Genomic DNA, 20,913 nt, shown 5'->3' with positions numbered 1-20,913 from the left:
GGCATTATTTATAGCATTTCAGTAAGCTCGTCAGAGCAGCATCATATATGATCAGGTCATGGGTTAACAAGGATTAATTATCTTGGCAGAATTATGCTTTGCAATTTTTCATTTCAGTCTGTTACTTTTGAGTATTTGATAATGTAGCCTACTAAATTCAGGGTCATTTTGCTTCTTGTATGAAATTCAGCACTTCCCTACATAAATGTTTTTTAAGCGGAAATGTAGCCAGAACTGGGGAGAGCAGAAGTGCTGAAATTCCCTCTTGCAGCTAATAGCCAAGAAACTGCTACATTCCTCCAATTTTGTAACTGCAGGAATTGCATTTCATCCCATAAAGGGGGCTGGCAAGTTCCTCTTTCATACCTCGTGGCAATGTGAAGTTAATTCCATATTACAGGAACCTGGGAGGTTGTCAGGGGGGTCTCTGCAGTGCAAATTTCTTTATAAAATTTCCCCTGCTACGATGGAACCTGCTCTGGTCACCCAAAGGCCTTTGACACTTGCACAGATCCTGCACATCCCTTAGTTGACAAAAAAGCATAGAAATTAAATGCTGTTTGATTAAGGCCCTGATCTGGGAAAATTAAATTTTGCCTTCAATTATTGTAGTGGCTTCTGGCTGCTGCTCCATCCTCTTGTCATACACAGTCCCCAGAAAGGGCCCAAGGTACCCTTCCAAAGGTCTCCCTTACAGCTGGGACAATTTCGGATTATCAAAAATCCCTCTTGGTCTACTCCCTCCTCTTTCAAGTTAATAAACAGGGCATTTAATTTCACACTCCATATATCAATCCGCTTTTTCTGGAGCTCTGCTCTGCCCAGACCCTCTCCTGTCCCCGACATGGAGCAGTTTTCCTCCTGCTCTCTTTGGATGCTCACCTGGGTGTAAGAGACTCTGCTAAGGCACATCTGATTAAGGCTGACAGGCTCAGTATGGGAAGGAAAACATCCCTGCTCATCACAGCAGCTCTCACAGTGGCACTCTGCCAGCCTGGCGTCTCAATCATTTCATTTATCAGCAGTTTTCCCCTTTATCACGAAGTCATTTGTTCCTGTTCCTCACTTGCCTGGTTTTATCTCGTGTCTGGAGCCCTCTGAGCAGGCAGGACAGGGAGTTGTACTCTCCAAAGCAGAGCAGGCTCCCTTTGGAAAGCATCTACAAAAACTCTGAGTCACCAGAGGCTGGGGTTTCACACCTCACTGTGCTGTCTCCCCGCTGAGTTTTTGGTTACAATGGAACCCAAACCTCAGTTTGCCCAAATGCCCTGCAGCCACTTCCCGTGGCAAACCCATGATGGGTCAGTAGAGCAGTCAATATTGTCCTGGGATCTCATTCCCCAGGTGGGAATTCTGTGTCTCATTCCCCAGATGCTGTAGCCCAGAGAGCAGTGAGTGCTGACAGCCAGCAGGAAGCCCTGTTCTATTAAGACTCTCTCTGAAAATAGTTCTTCATTTTAGTGGCCTTTCTTTTGTAAGAGTACACGTTATTACCCACTTGTGACTCCTCTCAAGTCCATTAATACAATGTTTAATAAAAAATCCTTCTTTTCTATTTGTCTAATACAACTGGATATAAACATCAAGATCAGTAGCTTGTAAAAAAAGCTGAGATGCCTCCTTCAGAAAAGTGCAGCACTTTATCCTCCATTAATCCTAGACCTTGCTGAGTGAATTATTTGTACCATTGAAGTAATTGCAGCCGTGTAGCATTTGATAAGTTATCACAAACTTTATTACTGTATTTTGCTCTGGACCTAAGTGTTTTTTCCATCAGATTCAGTCTGAATTGCAGCACTTCTACACCAATACATAGTACAAGTCAAGTATTGAATCAACTGCATATCTTTATTTCCTGTGTGTTACATCTTTAACATTATTAATATATACAAAATAAGCAAGATCAAATATTGCTCATGTTCAACTGCCTTTGTTTCTTGTCATGGGTCAGAATTTCCAGCCAGAAAAAGAAATTCCTTCACTCACAGGATAAGTTTTCAGTTCATTTTCTCACAGCACTGGAGATCTTTTGCATTGCTCCTACTTTCACGTAGCCCTTTTCCAAGGCAGGGAAACAAAGCCTTTGCAGGCAGAGCTGGTTTTGACAAAAGCCCCCTTTACTATTTCCAACTTCACAACCAAGCTGAATTTCTTTTCCAGAAGTTGTCAATCACATTCTCCCTCAGCAGATCCACACAACATGACCCTGCCCACAGTGGGTGAAACAGCTCTTAAGAGAAATACAATAGGGAGCATCTCACATTAATCTCTCCTCTCTGTTATTTGACTGTTTTCCACTAACCTTTCCTTCTGCCAAATTTAATTAAATCAGCTGCTTTTGTGGCTCTAACCTGGTCCTTTTCTGTTTGGACATTCCCTTCAATTCAAAAGGCACATATGATATGCAGCCAGCAGGGACTTAGCCAAGCTATTTTCTTAAAATAATTCTCAGCAATGAATAAAGAAAGACACCAAATGAGTTTATTTTATCCAGACCATAAGGAGTCAACACAGTACAGATGCCCCAGACTTGTGTTGTGCTCCTGACTGCCAATAATTTTAAAATCCAGGATTTTAGTGTTGTTCATAGCACGTGTATACATATAGGATTAGACAAAATGGTTTCAATGTATTACATTGATGTTATTTTTTTTAGTTGCTGCACTGATAGATTTTTTAAAAACCTCGTGTTCCTCAGAATAAAAAGGTCTGGCTGCATCAGTGGTGTCATGAGTGTGGAATTTCAAGCTTTCTGCAAAAATGAGACCAAGTATAAGTAATGAGCAATATTATGAATATTTATTCACCTACACTGATCCTCCTGATGATCTTTTTCAAGCTTCCAGCCTGGCAGAGCTTAAAGAAGAAGGCAGTTTTACCTGAATTGTGAAAGGTTTTTCTTCCTCTTTCTAATCAAGCGTGATATACCAGAAAACAAATCAGGCTGATAAAAACAGGAGCCAGACTTACAAGAAAAACAGCTGTAGCAGCTAAATGGCTTAAAGCAGAGAAAGTAGGAAAACAGCATGCGGGGCTAATGATGGGTGGTTTTCAGGTTTCAGAATACATTAAGGCATTTTCCCTGTTTATTAAATTGCTCTGGCAGCATTTGACAGCAAAGGTTTTGTGGATTATAAGAGTGCAATGGACATAACTAGGATATTTTTTTATCCTAAAGCCTGGCCTTTGGGTAATCACCAAGAAGTTACACGCTGCAGGAGGAATTTGCTTTCCACAAGTCCAAAGAAGGTTGGTTTTTTACCTAAAAAATAAATGTTTCTGAGATTGTTGTTTACTTTCCCTTCTCTGCCTTGAGATTTTGAGTTTTTTCTGTCTCAGCACTCACTGCTTTTGTCAGTAAGTGGCAGAAACCACCTGGAAGCAGCATCAATTTACTGCTGGCATATTTACCAAAGGGCACCTCTCTGCAGCACCAGGTGCTGTGTGACCACCCAGACTTTGAACTATTGCTCGTCTCTCCCTGCTCAAGAAAAGCCAAATGTAATTTCATGGTTTTACAGAAATTGCCTCAGCCAAAAGTTAGAAGGCATATTATTCCTGAGGTCTCCTTTTAAGTGCTCTTTGTGAGACGACCTGGAATCTGTGGGGCATAAAGGCTGGAAAGTGTTGGTGGGACTTGGGTTGGGGCTGGTTCCCGTTCCTGGGAGATGCAGATGGACACACAGCTCTGTCCTGGGCAGCTCTGCAGCCTCCCTCATCCCAGTGGCTGTGTTCCAGCCAACAAATGGATTTCTCTTCTCATGGTATCACTGCTAGATAAAAAAGAGTTTTAATTTCATTTCGAAGTGTTATTTTCAATTTCTTTGATGCACAGAAAAATTAAATGACCTGTTAAAGGTCACTTGGGGAGGGTTTGGGAAAATGCTAAAGAAATCCAGATCTTCCAAGTTGCAGCCTGCAGGCTTAATCACAACCCTCCTCTGTTTTGGCACAGTGGCTGCAGTCAGAATTGAAATATATTATCCAAGATATTAATCACATCTCTTTTTTTTAGTGAAATTTATCAGTAGCTCATGCCAGCTCACTGCCATCTCTTTGTATGACTGTCAGAAGCAGGTAATTCAGTTTTCTTAATTCTCCCCTTCCTTCTTGTGGACTTAGATCTGATCTGGAGTTTGGGTCACTGAAAAGAGAGATGCCCATTCCTAGTGAGGCTGTGATTCTGAGGCTGGTATAAGTGAAATTACCATGAGAAGCTCATTAACTGACATTTAGTCAGTTTAGTCATTTAGTCTTTCTAAACAGAAAAGTTGATACTATCCAAGGACAGAGATACTGTAACAATGGGGTTTCTGACAATAATTTTGATCATAATTCTGATAATAGTTCTGAAGTCAGCTCATAGCCCCTGAGTCACTTCATTCAAGTTTTGAGAAGTGCCTGTGCTCAAATATCAGACAAGAAATGTTGTGGCCTCAGAGCCTGGCAAACCCTCTGCAAGGTGTGTTTGGGTCACTCTACTGTTTTGGTGGATATGTTCTCCTGTGTGCTCCTTTCCTTGGGCAGAAGTTGCTGCGTTGAAATTCCACATTTTTCACTGCAAGCTTGGGTGTTGTTTCAAAACCTTGGTAGCCCAGGCTCAGTGTCTAATCCCTTAGGGGTAAAACTCCAAAAAAAAGGAAAGAAGTATCTATCTCAGATGAATGTGGTGGCAGCATATTGCACTCAAAGCACCTCTCTTCCACTTTAATGCAGCCCTTCCTATGCACAGTATTGCTGGCACCAGGCATTGTTAAGAGAATCATTAAAATGATCCATCAGGATCTCCACTCTGTCTCACCATTTCCAGTTATTTGTCTGCTGTGGGTTAGTTTTGTTTCTTTTTTTCCTTTTTTTTTCCTCCTGGTTTAGTCTCGGGGCTGTTTAGTGCTTGGAGTTTCTATTTGTGAGCTTCCCTGTGTATCCCTGACAACTGGCAGATCCCTCTTGGAGCTGAGCTGAGCTCCTGGAGCAGCTCAGCAGCGTCCTGGCACTCACCATGAGATGAGGTGCATGAGCAATTCTGTTTGGTTCACAGACCTTCTGTCTGGGAGCTCCAGGGAGAGGTGGCCAGGATGCTGGAAGGCTTTTTGGGATGCCTGCTGGGGTCTGCTCTGTACCCAGTGCAGGAACAGTTTCCACTTCAGCGCTTCCCCTGCCTGGATGACACAAGAAAAGGCAGCCGTGGGCAGCAGCCACTGAACTGTTTGGTCTCAAGCTACTAAAAGGCCAAACAGAGTGGGCTCCTGAAAGGCTTCCTGGCATTCTTTGATGTTGTAACCTCTGTGTGATAAAAAGATCATATTCACTTTCTTTCAGTTAACTTTTAAAGCACTTCCTCCTGCTTTCACAGGAAATCTCAGGTGGCTAGTGCTGGGTGTTGTACCCACCACCAGAGGCTGTTTTGCTTTCAGAAACTGCCACACAAAAGAGGAAAGAGCTGCTAAAAGCTGGAGCAGGTCCCATTTACACTTATGTGGGAGATTCAACACCCACCCTGGGAGAAGCTGGAAAAGTTAATGGTGTGGCTGGTGGTTCCAAATGGGTTAAAAGGTGTAAATTGTAACACATTAATTTTCTATCATAAAGTGCAGTAGCTTAAGAGAGAATAAGATAAGTTGTATAATGTGTGAGATCCCCCAGGTTATGGGTTTTAGGTGCTGAGAGGGAAAAGTGTTAAGAAGTAGTTTAATTGCTGGGTGTTAATGAACCTGCCAGGAGAAAGCCATTAAAGGTGGATGTCAATATAGCTCCAGTGCCAAGTGAAAATCCTGAGCTGGGCTACGGACCTTCATTTGTATCAGACAAAATGGTTTTTGAAGGGGGTGGAACAGCTCCTCCAGACTGGAGCTGAAGCTGCTGTGGGTGCTGGGACTGAGGCTGTTCTTGGCACAGAGGAGTTCACTGGTGTTTGCAGGTTTTGGTCGGAGGGTCACAGGAACCCACAGGGTGTGACAGGCCAGGTGTCACATCAGCATCTCTGCTAGGAGGAAAGGCAGCCTGGTGAGCACAGGGCTGCTCCCAGCAGAGCAAACTCTGCCTTGCTGGACAGAGCCAGACCAGCACCAGCCCTGCCTGGGGCTCTGCCAGCACAGGCAGCTCATAAAATCAAACACACCAGAGGCTTGTGAAAGGGGAACACCTTGCCATGCTGGCTGAAAAGCCAGTACAGCCCCAGCCAAATGGAGAAAACAACCCTGCCTGTTTCCTTCCCTGTCTGGCTGTGCAGCACTGAGCAAGAGCCCCAGTTTGTTTTAAAAATAGCATTTCCTTCCTTGTTCTATGCCTGTCTTGGCAGAAACATGGGCACCCCAGGTAGGAGCTGGTCCTGTGCAGTGAGGCAGTGATGGAGCAAAGCTGCATCATTTTGGCTCAGGCAGCAGCCTGTGCACTGGGATTTCCAGATCCAGGGTTTGATGTCTGCTGAGAACTCTGCAGCCACAGCGTGATGCTGTGCTGGATGTGAGAAATGAAAAAGTCAAGGTTTATCAAAGTCTCTGCTCAGCTCTGGCACAGGGCTGAGGCTCACCCAGCACCACCTTGGCTGGGAGAGCTGCAGGTGTGCTGGGCTCTCTGGATGTCCTGTGAAAGCTGCCTTCATCCCAGAGCTTCCAGAGGAGGGCTTTCTGCTGGAAATCTTTTTTTATTTAACCAAGGCTAAGTAGGGAATATTAAGGGATAGATGCTTTAAAAGCTTTTCCTGTGAGCTTTGTATAAATGGTGGCTATTTAGGTCTTTCTGGAAAAAGTACTTTTGCTTGAGTCAAGTGAATGTTTGGGGGGAGTTTGTTTATTTGTTTTTAAATTGCCTTTCCTGCTTCTGGTGCAGTATTTATTAATGATGTGTTTGCCATCTCTGATACACACAAACATGAACATCAAGTCTTCAGTAGCATGCAAAAAAATGATTTAGAAAACAAATCGCAAGAACATCTTGTATTCATCTCATTGGGGTTGCAAAATTAAGGGGAGATGAAAAAAACATAGATATGAAGGAGATGTGAGGATAACCACGGGAAGAAATGGAATTTAGATTTCCTATCTCCTTCACCAATGGATTCCTGCTAATACATCCTACATCCTGGTAACCTTATTTGCTTTACCAGACGTGATGCTAAAATTAGCTAGTCATACATTTCTCAGGAAGTAGTAATTAATTGGACAATATTTGTACAGGGCTTTGAAAATGTAGTTCCTCATTTTGCAAACCCTTTGTCCATAATGCAGATTAATTTAATCACATAATTACTGCATTTCTGGACTTTGGTATACACAGTTCCCCAGCTCATGTGTGATGTATAATAATTGCCTGTGTAAACTGGCAAGAGCCACATTTCTCAAAGACCGTGCGTGCACATTTGAAAATTGGGATCACAGGTAGCACTCCATTACTAGGGCTTCATTTTAAAATACTTTGTTCTTTTCTACTCTGTCTCTGAATACGATTTACTCTTGTTTATACCCTGTCTCAGCATGGCTCTGCTCAGCCCAGCCAGGGATTTGAGACAGTGCTTTCCATCTCGATGGGGGGAGCCACTTGCAGTGGCTGTAATTTTGTTTGGGGCACCTGGTCCTTTGTGTGTGCCAGTGGAATGGGCTGGTTCAGTGATAATCATCAGTGCTAAGCCTTTTCACATGAACAGTCTGTGCTATTTGGACTGAAAGGGGTTTTTTTCTTTTTCTTTTTAGAAAGTTGTTTGTACACAGAGAATGCTAAGAGATCTGCCTTCTGCTTTAGCTCAATTTGTCATAATTTCTACCTAGACCAAGAGGATTTAGCCCTAATTTAATATATTCTTTTCAACATTTTTGCTCCCCAGACCCTGTATTAGATTGCTCCAGCATCTCACTCCTTTATTGGTAAAGGACCCACTAATTTCCAACCTAAATTTATTCATGGCCAGTTTATACCCATTTGTTCTTGTGTCAACACTGTCCTTTAGTTTAAATTGCTTCTTTGCCTTCCTAGTGTTTATCCTCCTGATGTTATTTATAGACAGCAATCATATCTGCTATCAGCCTTCATTTTGCTAGACTAAACAAGCCAGGCTCTTCTCCTGTGATGGGCTCTTCAGTGCCAGCACCTGGTTGGATCCAGGGGGCTCAGCAGTGAGCACAAGGGCCTGGCTGGTGCCCAGCATCCCCAGGAGCCCTGGCTGCTTGGCACAGGGATCAGGATTGCCAGCTGTGCCCTGCTCAGAGCTGCACACAGGGTGTTTGCCCCTTGCTCGGCAGCAGGGAGCTGCTGGGACATGGGGACAGCCCTCCTTCCTCGTGTCCAAGAGAACAGCTTCCAGGAAAGTTTTGTTTTATTGGTGCCTTGCTGCATTTTCCTGTATTTTGTGCTATTAGATCACATTTTTCTATTATGCTGTTACCTTCTTCCAAGCTGCCATTCCTTCTGTACAAGGCACCTGTTTAACCAAGCCCTTGACTAATTTCCCATTAGCCAGCTTAACAAATTCCTTCAACCAATTCCCATCTTCTGGAGTTCAGCTGATGTATTTCTTTGGGGCACTGTGTGAGATGACTGACAGAAGAACAGATAGATTAGATCTGCCACAGTTCCTTTAATTATTCCTTCCTTCATAATTTTTTCCTTTAAAAGTCCTTCTTAGTTTTTGGATCATACTAAAAGCTCTGCACTCATCAAGATGAGTTTTTTTCCTAGGGTGGAATAGAAACAGCACATTTGCTTTGCTGTAGCATGAAGATCTGTTAGATTTATTAGAAACACTTGCCACAGGACCTCCCACAGGCTTCAGTGGGGCTGGGTTTTTAGTCTAGACCCCCTTGGGCCACAGACTCATTTCCTGAGTTCCCCAGCATCACCATCAGAGCAAACATACAATAAATGTTAGAACCATTTTGCTTTGCCTCTATGCTGTAGTTTCTGCCCTGTGCTATTTAAAATGTCATTTTTGCAAAGAAAGAGAATAGAAGAATTATTCTCTATGATCAAAATGCCATCAAGAAAATGTCTCTCATGCTTGGGGGTATGAGGCTGCCTTTTTTTTTTTTTAATAGTCATAACAATAATAATATTATTAGGACAACAAACTGAGATGCCCCTGGAGATGATGTGACAAATTGGAAGGACATGCTGAAATTGAAATTGATTGAATAGTTCAATAAAATCAGCTTAATGCACAAAAGCAAAAAGATTAGCTAGAGAAAAACAAAAAACCAGTAATTTGTTATCTGCTGGGGCCAATCTCACCAGAGATTGAATTAGTTATAAACTAAAACTGGGCACTTGAAAGGAGCATCCCTGTATGCCCACAGTGCTGGAGCCTTTGGGATGGAGCTGGATGTGGATGGAAACCTGAAGGTTTGGCAGATCAGATCTCAGACTGTTTCGATTTGGGGGACTTGGCAATGTTGGCTTTATGGCTGGACTTGATTGTAAAGGTCTTTTCTAACCTAGATATTTCTCTGATTTCCTATGTCTGCGTTCTGTACAGCTTCCCACACCATTCTCCATGTGAAAATCCACTTTTGCTCTAAACACAGTAGTTTTGTGTTCAGTTGGTGGAAATGAGTGCAGCTTTGGGGATGTCTCTGGGGTTCCCCCAGCAGCTCATTTCTGATGTGTACCCAGTGCTATCCTGAGATCCAGCGCCTCTCCAACATGTGCATTCCCATCATGGTCCTGCCTGATCACTCCATTCCTTTGGGATCTGCTGAAATTCCCACATTTTCTCACCAGGCTTGGACTGTCTGAACTTGTTGCACAAATGCTGTGTTCCTTTGCCATCCCTCCCTTCTTTCCATCCTTCTACACCAGCTCCTTGTGGCTGGTACATTTGCACATTATAATAAATTCTGGCCATTTTCCTTCTCTTTTTTGTGTTGTATGATCTGATCAACATCTTTCTTTTAAACTTCTCTAATTTAATGCTCTGAATTTGTGGGGTTTTTTTATTAACATTACAGAGCTCAGGGAACAGTGCTTTGTTAAAGAAAGCAACTCTGTTGTAAACCTGGGGTCTGTGAGTACACACACACACAGATGTGTTTTTCTCATTTATGTGAAATCTGATTGCTGCTACTTTTTTAAGTATCCTCCCCACTTCTATGATTTAAACCTTCTGTTATTTAAACCAGAGTATTTGGCCTGCTAGGAAATACTTCCATCAGCTTCCCAGGTAGTCTATAACAGAGAACAAGGAAGGAAAAGCTAGATGTGAAATAGAAATTACATTCACTAATAAGGACATTTCAGCCTTGTGCCGTGCTTTACAAATGGAGTAATGAACAGAACCTTCTTGCATGAGCCAAAACAAGGGCTAACAATAGTTTCTCCCTCATGTTTTATTATACAAGATAGGAAGAGATAATGAAAGTGCATTTCCATAATATATTCCAGTTGCAAGGTGCTGATGGATCCCTAAGTGTGATGTCTTGTCAATTTAGCAGGTCAATTAAAAGCCCTGGAATCAAGATAAAGCTAAAATGCAGATCTCTTATTCTGGCAACTCAGAAGAATTAAAGAATTGAGGCAGTTACAGCACTTCAAGGATGTTTATATGGGAATAAAGAGACCTAATTGACCTAATTCTTGCCCTTTGAAACTTCAGAGGACATTTGACATTTTACACACAAAGCACTGGCACCTTGAAGGAGCAGCCCTGGTCCCTGAGCTGTGTTCTGGGGGCAGTTGGTCTTTCCTTGCACCCAAGTCCCTCCACCTGACTTCACAAAAAAGCTTTTCCTGCATAAAATTCTGCCTCCACTTGGTTTGCACACCTTTGGGGCTCTCTGATGTGCCCCCTGCAGCCTTAAGGAGCAGGGTTGTGTTGAGCTTTTGCCTGGATCCTTCTCTGGTTCTCCTGCCTCCCTTTGCCCACTTTCCAGGAGAGGAGCTTTGCTTTCCCATCTGCCTGTAGAGTGCTCTGTGAGCATGACAGTAATCAACAGTAAATTCCACAAGTCTAAATGAAAATTTGTTGTTGAGGCCAGTTGTAAAGATCAGGAGAGTTCTCTTGATGCAGGCAGATATTCCTAAGTAAAGAGATCCCAGGAAGATATGTACACATGCAACATCAGATGGCCTCTCCTCTTTTATTCAGGTTTATTTTCCAGTTGCATTGACTTACAGCATCCTTTAGAACTTCACTGTGTGATTTTTATGGCTGGCTCTGTGAGGTTTGTTCCTTTGAGAGCTGTGTGGTAGGGGGTGCTCAGGAATTTAAATTAGTTCTGCTGAACTGCTGTTTATTGCACTGAATTATTTTTTTCTTCCATACTGGACTTAAATTCTCCTTATTTACCAAGATTGTGGTAAGGATTGAAACACGAAAAGCATTTTAATGCTTTTTGGGCGTCAAACTGTGTGAGCAGAACGAGCTGGAGGGCTGCCAGGCAATGTTGATGTCAATTTTGGGGGGTATAATGTTCTTAGCAATGTTTTCAGTGAAAACACATGAACAAAACTTTTACTGGTTTTCAGAAGACAGAAGCTAATGTTGCAGAAAATACTTAAAAGTTAATAAAAATGTCAGCTTCAACCAGGGAATTTTGCCCATAAGACTTTTATTTTCCCGTGAGACAGGTGATGTCCACGAATCTGTGCAAAAATCACTTCAAAAATGATGCAGAAAAATTATTTTTTTTTTACTAACATTTTTAATCCAATTAGCTTCTTAGTCTACTTAAAGATCACACTTGTATATGGAAAGTAAACCAAGGTGTTTCACAGGGTGCGTTTTTGTGTCTCATCTTTTCTTCTTTTTTTTTTTTCCAGAAAGTTCAGCAGTACATAGTGATTGTTCAAGCAACAGATATGGAAGGAAATCTGAACTATGGCCTCTCAAACACGGCCACAGCCATCATTACAGTGACAGATGTGAATGACAACCCCCCTGAATTCACCACCAGCACTGTGAGTACCCCCACAGCAGCAGGGTGATGCATGCACACACTGCTTTGAACTCATGGGTGTCGGTATCTGCTGTCTCTCCAAGCTGCTTGGGCAGATAGCAGGAACTCTGATGGATAACTGTGGAATAAAGACTTTCAGGCGAGAAAAAGGAAAAAGATTGATTCATGAACCAGCAAAACTATTTGGTGAATGATTTGGCCAAGGCACTGAAGGAGCAGAAATAACGTGGCAAACAGCCCATGTCTGATTGCACCAAAGAGGATGCAGTTGTTTCATAGCAATTGACTGTAGACATATCAGGGTTATTAATACTTCTGAGTGAAATCCTGAGCAGTGAGAGATATTTGGGGTTTATGGCTTCGATATGATTTCAAGAGGGCTGTAAGTGCTCTAAATGGTAGCAGGTAGCTGGTAAAATTTGTATTTCACTGATAGCTCTAACAGATGTATTTGTGTGTGCTGGCAGTAAATGTGTAGACATTCTTCAGTACATCTGGTTTTAATCAGTTAAAGATTTTTCTTATGTTCTATTAGCAGAGTCTTCTCTTCTGTTCTCATGTGTTCCAAGGTATTCCTGGAGGGCAAGGGGAAAAAAAACAGAGATTGCAAATGACAAATTTTTAGAGCTGGTTAAGGTAAAAATGAAGATTTGAAAGGTGAAATGATGTGGTCTGGTTCATTCCAGCCTTCATAATCCATAGATGTAGAACATCTGAAATGTGCATGGTAAATTTAGAAATCACAGAGCAGTGCAGAGGTCTATATGCTAATAAATGGGAAATGCTTGTGTACCCCCTGTCTGTATTCATATGAGGGTCAACAAGGAGCAGTAAGTGATGTATCTTAAATAGGCATCAAATCTTCTCAAATACAGGTGGTCTAACTTTGTAGTGCTCAAGTCACTGAACATCCTTGGAGGAATGTTTTTATTATTTATATAATTCTGAACTTTCATTCCGTCCTAAAGGGTCTCTAAATATTTATTAGCATAGGACCAAAGTTTCCACTTAGTTATACTCTTACAAACTGCAGATATGTCACAGAACTCAGGGAAGTCATGCAGAGCCCAGTTTATGCCCCTGTGGACCCAAACTGGATTCATGTCAGTTCTGGAGTCTGGGTCCTTCCTTCCCATCTCCATGGGGAGCTGGGCTTGGGGCTATGACATGCTCAGCTCCCAGACAGCATTTTCTCACACAGTGACTTGGACATAGGTTCTAAGAAGAAAAAAAGGCACCAAATTCCTCCTGAGTCTCAGCAAAGTGGACACCCAACATGTTTTCAGGTCTGGGGATCAATCCCCAGGCTGTGCTGCTGCTGCAGTGGATGTATCAGCACACGTGTGCTGTGTGTCCATCATGGATACTCCAATATTTCTGCTGTAAAATTGTGGTTAAACATCTCTTTCAATATGGTACAATTATTATGGAGAGCCATAAAAATACAGCACGGGTCTTGGGCTTTGTGGTCCATTCTCCTGCCAGGACAGAATTATTCTCTCTGGAAGGAGGTTTGTGCCTGTGGGGCTGCAGGACCTTGCACCACAGCACTGCCACAGCTCCCTGGTGTGTGCGGGGACTTTATTCTGCCAGGTAAATGCTTCTCTGCCCTCCCTTTGAGTGAAAAAGGAATGACATCTAGTGGCCATGTCACTTCAGCACAGGTTGTTCGCATGACCCAGGCCGTGGGGTCCTTGTCTCCAGTGCAGGTTGGGAGGTGAAGTTTTGGGGACCAGGGTGAGCTGGGTCAGGGTTCCTTGCACGAGCACATTGGTGCCTTCTGCAGGGCAGCATCCCTTCCAGATGTGTAGTATTTTAATGGCACTTTTCAAAGCTGATGGAAGGTGGGATAATGGAAATTTTCTTTCAGGTGAATTCTGAGTATTTAATGTCTCGGTGTGTATTAAACCTGGAAGGAATAAAAGCCATCAAGAGAATTACCCATAGAATTGTGTTAAATGGATTAGAAAATGCTAGTTTTCCTCTAAGCAGAGTTGATGTGTACCATTATTTCTCTAATTTCACTCATTGAATAAAGAGTTTTGCAAGGGCCAAAGGGCTTTACACAGTGGCACATGGGACTTCTCTATAAAGAGTTGAGAACCAAGGGTGTTTTACAATAATACTTTGTGATTCTATGGAAACAAATATCTTTGATATACTCCTGGGTATAGCCAGGCTGAATTTCATGTGAGTATGAAAGTATAATATGTTTTTTCTCTTACTGGCAGAGGGAACAGCGTCAGGCTGATGAGTTTCTTTAAGCCTGAGCTGAATCTCCTCGCTGTCCTCAAATAGTCTGATCTGCATTTTAACACCTCTAAAAAAATAGCAAAAATCACTTTCCAGGAAATCTATAGCTCCTCAGAGAGTGAGAAAGCCCATGGTCTCTTTTAAGTCTGTGGACTGTTTGGAGAGATATTGTATATTTTTATTTTAAATAGTTGTATTGAGATGCTGCTGTAAAAACAAAAATAGACTGAATAACTGAAACTGTGGCTTGCTCTTGGCAAGCAGCCAGATGAGAGGAACTCAGGAGCTGTATTCATCCCAGACAGATACAGAGGCCCACCCTATAGAGCTCTTAAATTACCTGTCATTCAGCCAGGGTGGTTTCAGACTTAATCGTTTCTGGATGGGAATGTAGCTCAGGAGGACACTGCACCATGCTGGTGTCACAGCTCATGTATTCAGCAGCAGGAATTAATGTTGCTGTGTAAAATTTAACAACAGGATGGGAGAGAGGAAGGCATCCACTGTGATGGTCAAGAGAGTCAGGGCACGTCTGCAGCAAGCACAGGGCAGGGGGACGGGGCTGAGTGCATGGACCACGTGCAGGTTCAGACACAGGCACAGCAATGCCAGAGTGGCACAGCCAGCAGAGGTGTGGTGGTGAATGGACATCCAAAATACCAGATGGGCTGGCATCAAAGTGTACTGCTGGATGAGAGGTGGTAAAAGAGCGATAAAATTACAGAGAAGATCCTTAAAGGTACAAAATGAAGATTTTATAAAGTAAAATTCCAGAATTCCGGGGTGCTTCCATGAAAACTGATGTCAGTGGGTTTCACATCCTTTGGTCCATCACCTGAAAGGCAGGAGAAGAAGGAGCCCCACCTTCTCAAACAAAGGGTTCTGAAATTACATGGGAGGATGGAAATCAGCGTCCTTGGATGAAACAATTTGGAACTCAAGTCTGCTGTTAACTCTAAGGCCAGTCTCCATCAGCCTGGCCAGTCCTGACAGCTGTGGGAATTACCTGCAGCAAGCTGCAAGGCACTGGGCACAGCGAGGACCAGGTGCCTGCTCTGGTCCTGTCCCGCTCTTTTTTGTGATGGTGAATTGCTGTTTTGATCTGCAGTGCTACCTGTGCCTGTGCTGAGAATCATCAGAGAGCAGCCAGCAGTGGGGAAGTGTCTCCTGAGAGACACCACAAGAGTGGAGCATCCCTTGAAACACTATAAACATCACAGGCAGCTGTTTGGGGCATTTTTAATGGTTTAATGCAGGATTGTGACCCAGGGAATGCTCTTCTGGCTATCTAAGGGACTTCAGCCTGTCCACAGTGTTGTATTCTTCATGTGACATTGCTGCTTGCAAAAATTAATGAAGGGAGGCAACTCTTCCCTCTGCCAAAGAGGAGAGGTAGCACTGACTCCTCAAAGTGCCCAACCAGCCCATGCCCACAGGCTCTGGGTCAGATGCCATAGAAAAGGGTATTTTAGTCCCCCATGCCCAAGTTTTCTGTGACTCATTCATTTCTGTGGATGTTTCGGTGGATTTTGCACCTGCCAAGTCACCAAGCTATTGTAAAATATTGACATTTTAACTGGACTGTGTTACAAAGGCTTTGTAGGAATTTTTACTGGCTCTTTTACTGTTGTAAGATGAAGGTATCACTGTGCCCTCCATTATCCAGAGTCCTTGTTACTTATAACAGGGCCATGTCCTCTGACATGTCTTAATTATGGGGAAATTCCTCAGTCTCCCTTCAAATATTTATCTCCTGTGAGCAAGTGAGTTGTGGTTTTTCCATATTAATATGGATCCATAGCCTCTGGTCAGATGCTCACCTCAGATACAGGGGATGCAGTGAAATTAGAGTTGGTATTTCAGAGATTAAAAGTCAGCTGAGATAGAACAATGCTGGATAGTCTCGGGTTTTTATAAGATTGAAGCATCTTTCTTGCTCACAGGAGGAACACCTTTAATTCCAGTGAAATCTTTAACTCCTCTCAGGCAGGATGCCCTTTCCAGTCTGACCCATGATACTGTTAATAGCCATTCAAGGATTTCCACTTTATCTAAGAAAATGCATAATCAGAGGGGAGGAGAAGTGAAAGAAATCCATGCCCACACTTGACTCATTCAAAGTCTATTTTTATCATATTCAATCAGGAACAATCAGGCACAGAGAGGAGACGCAGATGAATTTGCATGATCAGACTTCTGTGTCTGAAATGTTAATTAAAAGTTATTTTAAATTTGCCTACTGTGCAGAACTTGTTTTTATAGTAGCCCATGTAAGGAAAATATTATTTCACAGGGCTAAAGTGCTCATGATTACTTGAGTTTGTGGATTCTTGGGAAAACCTGCCTGGCAATCAACCCCTCAAAAAAAAAATTGGAGGGAAATAAAGGGAAGAAAGAAACTGGGCTATTCAAGTTCTTTAATCTCCTGAGCCTTAGGAGGTCTTATTTTAAGCTACTTTAAAATTTGCCCTTTGTCACTGCTTTGAGAATCTCCTCGTCCAAAGCCGAATCCAGTGGAGTCGGTTTTAAAGAGGCAGCTCTGGGACAGCATCCCCTTCCCTGCCTCGCTGGCTGATCCTGACACTGAGCTAGGAACAGCTCCAAAGGTTTAGGACTGGACTGTTGGAGATGGGTGGGTGCTTCCCAGCTCACAGGGCAGTGCTGGGCTTTGCTGGCCAAAGGCTGGCTGAACTCAAAGCAGAGCTGCTGGTGAGGAGTAACCTGGATTCAGAGAGGCTGTGCTGGGGCAGGAGGGACCTGTTTCTGGGTAAGGTTAATCTGGTTTCAACATGGACTTGGCTAATCAGTGAAGGAGCAAGTCCTTGTTGCGAGCACATTGGGAAAAGCAGTTCTTGCCAGTTTCTGCCTGGCCTGTGTAATGAATATTGTCAGAGCAGGCTCACCCCTGGCTGCTGCAGTGAGGCTGAGTTAGCCTGGCCCGTGCTGGGCTGGGTCAGGCAGTGCTGGAAGCTGCAGAGAACAGCCCAGTGCTTCCTGCACAAAGGAACACAGAGAGAGACCCAGGTTAAAAGGGCTTCTTGGTTTTGGCACCACACTGCCAAAAATGTCTGACCTTTCTCTGTGCAGGTGTCCTGGTTCCTCGAGTGCTGTGGGAGGTGTTAATGAGCCCATTCTGAGAAGTGCTTTGGAATTTGAGAGTGAAGATGCTCTTGGAGCATCCCTGCCCTGCTGGCATTGCCTTCACCAGAAATAGTTCTTCCTTCTCCCATTCTCATGTTTCCTTCCCATTTTCTCTCCCCTGTGATTTACCAGTGTACATTTGTATTTCGTTCCATGAAGCAAAACAAGCCAAGATCCTCCAACCCCTTCTGCTTTACAGCTTCCCTTCCCTGGTTATCTTGCTGACCCTGCTGTGCTCCACACTCTGCTCAGTTTTCATTCTTCTGACCCAATTTGGATATAGTAATCCAGTTTCAGTGCCTTGAACAAGGGCATTAGTATTTCCTTTTTCACAGCCATGGTGTAGCTCTCACTTAGCCTCCTGCTCTGTGAACTTGCCAAAATTGTGGAAACAAAGCAAACAAGCATACCTAAAATTGTATTCCCTGTTCTGAATGTGTTTGTTCTCACATTCATTGTTTGTTTGAGGAGAGAAAATAGCTGTGCATCAACCTATGCAAGAGCAGCACTGCACAGAAATAGCTGATGTGAACTGTAAAAATGTGACTTTTTTGCAAGTTGGGTGAATGCTTTGCCTGGGCTCCAGCCCCCTCAGTCAGATCCTGCTGAGCTCCATTTGCAACGGTGAGCTTCAAAATAGCAAAGTAGCAGGGAAAAAAACCTCAGCTCTTCCTTCAGGCTGAAAGATTGTGACTTCCAAGTGACTGGGATGCAAAGATGCAAATAGGTCTGCTTTGGAGAAATGATATTTAATGGTCGTAGGAAACCAAAATCTGCATCCACGTCAGGCTGCCTTGGGGTTTCCTAAACACATTTATAGGCAGATGTAGCCAGAAGCATTTGGAACACAGGAGTGTTATGAGAAATCCCTTTTACATGCATGCTCATGTTTTACAAATTCATCTTACGCTGTGGAGGGAGAGCCCAGCAGGAGTGGGATGTCACTGGGATTTCCTACAGGCAGAAAATTGGACCAGGATGCCTTTGAGGGCTTCCTAAAAAGAGATCTTAACAGGCTGATCCAAGAAGAACTGGTGAAAGTGGCTAGCTTGCTATCTCCCAGGAGCTTGGCACGTGTCCATCTGCCTCCTCCTGTTCCTAGACCCTGGAAAAGATTAAGGGCTTAAATCTTGAGCCCTGTGTACATGACTTGCCAGTGTACAGACTAAAGGTGCATGTGTAGGTGTCCGTGCAGGTCTCACTGTCCCTGTCACTACCCCTGTGCCATTCAGAAAGTCTGCAGTGACATTTGGATGTAGATTAGCCTGGATCACACACGTTTTTAAATCATCAAAACTATGCCCGTGGCATAATTTAGAGGCAGTTGTCACACAAGAACTGAAGTAGGTGGCACAGGTCAGGGCTGGCAAGGGGAAGGACCAGTGCTGTGGTGAGGGAATGTGCAGGACTGTGCTGTTTTACAGCTGAAGACAAACCCTGAGTTCTGTACAGTCCTGCAGACAGGCTTTATTGTTAAAAATCAATTATGCTTTCATGGAAATTCCCAGATGACTGTGTTCACTTGCAATTTTCCAGTCAAAACGAGGCTCAGCCAAAGTACCCAGCAAAGCCTGGGCTGTTACAGAGCTGTCAGCCTCTAACTGAAATAAATTATTATATTCAAGTGAATCAGATATGCCCAGTAGTATTTGGGTATGTGTGCATCTACCTAATTCTGTGTGCATTTCCATTAAATATACAGTCAGTGAAGTCTTAAAAACCACAAATCAGTCTAGTTTTCCTAAATAAGACCCCAGTGCTTATAAATTGAAATGGGCTTTCTGCCTCTTGTTGCATGTCCCGGTGACAACCTTTGCCATGAACAATGAATTTAGATTAAGAATGTTAGGTTGGGAGGCAGCACTAACAAACAGAGCAAAAGGAGAAACAATATTCATTCTTCCCATCCTGTTACAGCCTTGTGCTGAACTCACCACAATAATTATTCCAGGTGTTTGCTGTAGACACGCAGGTTAACCGTGATTAGGAAATTATTTACACCTTGATCTGCCTTTGGAGTCCAGCTGGCTTTTAGAGATGGATCCCTACCTCAGTGCAAAGCCTGTCCAGCGGGGCTGAGGAGGTGAGATGCCCACAGTGTTTAATTCTGTGAGAGATGAGGGTGATCCTCAGCTCCCAGTGCAGATTCCCTGGGAGCACTGGGGCCTTCCCAGGCGCAGCATCTCTGAGTGCCTGGAGGTCCTTCCAGTGCTGTGCTAGGGAGCACAAGAAACACTTCCTTCTCTCTTGTGGGCGCTCAACTTTTGTTCTTTATTTTATCACCTCTTTCATCTAAAATGAAAGCTATTTCTCACTTCATGAGAAAACAATAATTCCTCATGTCTTAATGAAAAAAGCATCAGCCTCTTCTGTGATGTCTGTTAAGCCTTTACACCAGTGTAGAACATGACAGAAAGGATGAGATACCTTTGAGACTGCCAAACAGATAGAGATACAGAGATGTATATGTATAAATAGCAGATTTAGATGTGCATATTGCTGGATCCAAAGCACAGATAGATGCTGATGCCAGGGAAACAGTCATCAATCATATCCAAGTCTCTACTCGCAGATAAATTGTGGTTTATATGAATTATTCCATTACATTGTGTGGGTATATATGCATTGATTTAAAAGAAAATAGTCATCTTCTTGATAGAAGTCTCTTCCTAATAGACCCCATTAATCAAAACCTAAATTTACAGTGCCTTTTGTTTTGTGTATTTCCTTTCAGTACATTCATTTTCAAATTATCACTAAATTAATCATGTACAGAGCTTTAAACTGGCTGCCACGTGGTAAAGCAGTTCTGGTTCCTCTCCATTACACTGAGCATTAGTTATTAAGGCACAGTTCAAGGCTCTGTTTAGCCTGATTCTGCCCTGAACCTAATTGGAATCAGCTAGATACTTCCTTCTAAATGGGTCAGTCACACAGAAAAAGCATCAAATGTAATCTCGAGATTGTGAAATAAAGCAGAGAAAAAGAAAAAAGAAGATAATTTTATTTCTTCTCATTGATACCTGCCTGGTGGTTAAAAGAAGGATTAAAATGAGGTCATTAAACTTTCCTTGGAGACAAAACCCAGACCTCAGTGGTAATGTGATTAATCAAATATAAAAGTGAAGCTCTTCTGAATGAATAACTCATTTTTATAGAATATCTAATTACTGAAATGTCGTCTGCTGCAGAAAAAAAAAAGGGGGGGGAAATAATTAATTGCAATAACAATTCAAGAAGATAAAGTTTTTCTGAATTAGGTCTACACAAGAAGCTAAATTGAGTTGATTAAGTAATTTTGGTTTCACGAACACCCTTGATGGAAGTTAGTGGTAATGAATTTTTCAGACCTCAGAAATTGCCAAAGAGCGGTGATTAAAAAAAAAAAAAAACAGGAACGATAGTTCCATTACAAATTTCAATTTTCTGTCATGAAAAAAAAAATGTGGGGGGGAGATATTAAAAAATACTCTATTGGTCTCTCTCAGATTGGACACATGTAGTACTTGGTGTAAAATCAAGAATAATACAAGCTCCTCTCCATGCTGGAGAGTGTAATCTCAGTGAGCTGGAGCTGCAGCACCTCACAGGAGGCAGAGGCAGGAGGAGCAGCAGGTTCCATGTGCTGGGCATTCCT

General features: G+C 42.9%; 1 protein-coding gene across 1 annotated transcript in view; it reads left to right on the top strand.

Moving 5' to 3' along the window:
- LOC102040724 (cadherin-4) overlaps positions 1 to 20,913 on the top strand; it is a 412,700-nt gene that overhangs the window by 359,456 nt on the left and 32,331 nt on the right. The window contains exon 7 of the mRNA XM_031059080.1: positions 11,746 to 11,883. Within this exon, the coding sequence (XP_030914940.1) occupies positions 11,746 to 11,883 (138 nt within the window). The remainder of the gene's footprint in view (positions 1 to 11,745; positions 11,884 to 20,913) is intronic.

The sequence above is a fragment of the Geospiza fortis genome, unplaced genomic scaffold (assembly GCF_000277835.1).
Source record: "Geospiza fortis unplaced genomic scaffold, GeoFor_1.0 scaffold361, whole genome shotgun sequence".
In the NCBI taxonomy this organism is placed as follows: domain Eukaryota; kingdom Metazoa; phylum Chordata; class Aves; order Passeriformes; family Thraupidae; genus Geospiza; species Geospiza fortis.
The sequence above is the reverse complement of the archived record's forward strand: the minus strand, read 5'-3'. Positions and strand labels throughout refer to the sequence as shown.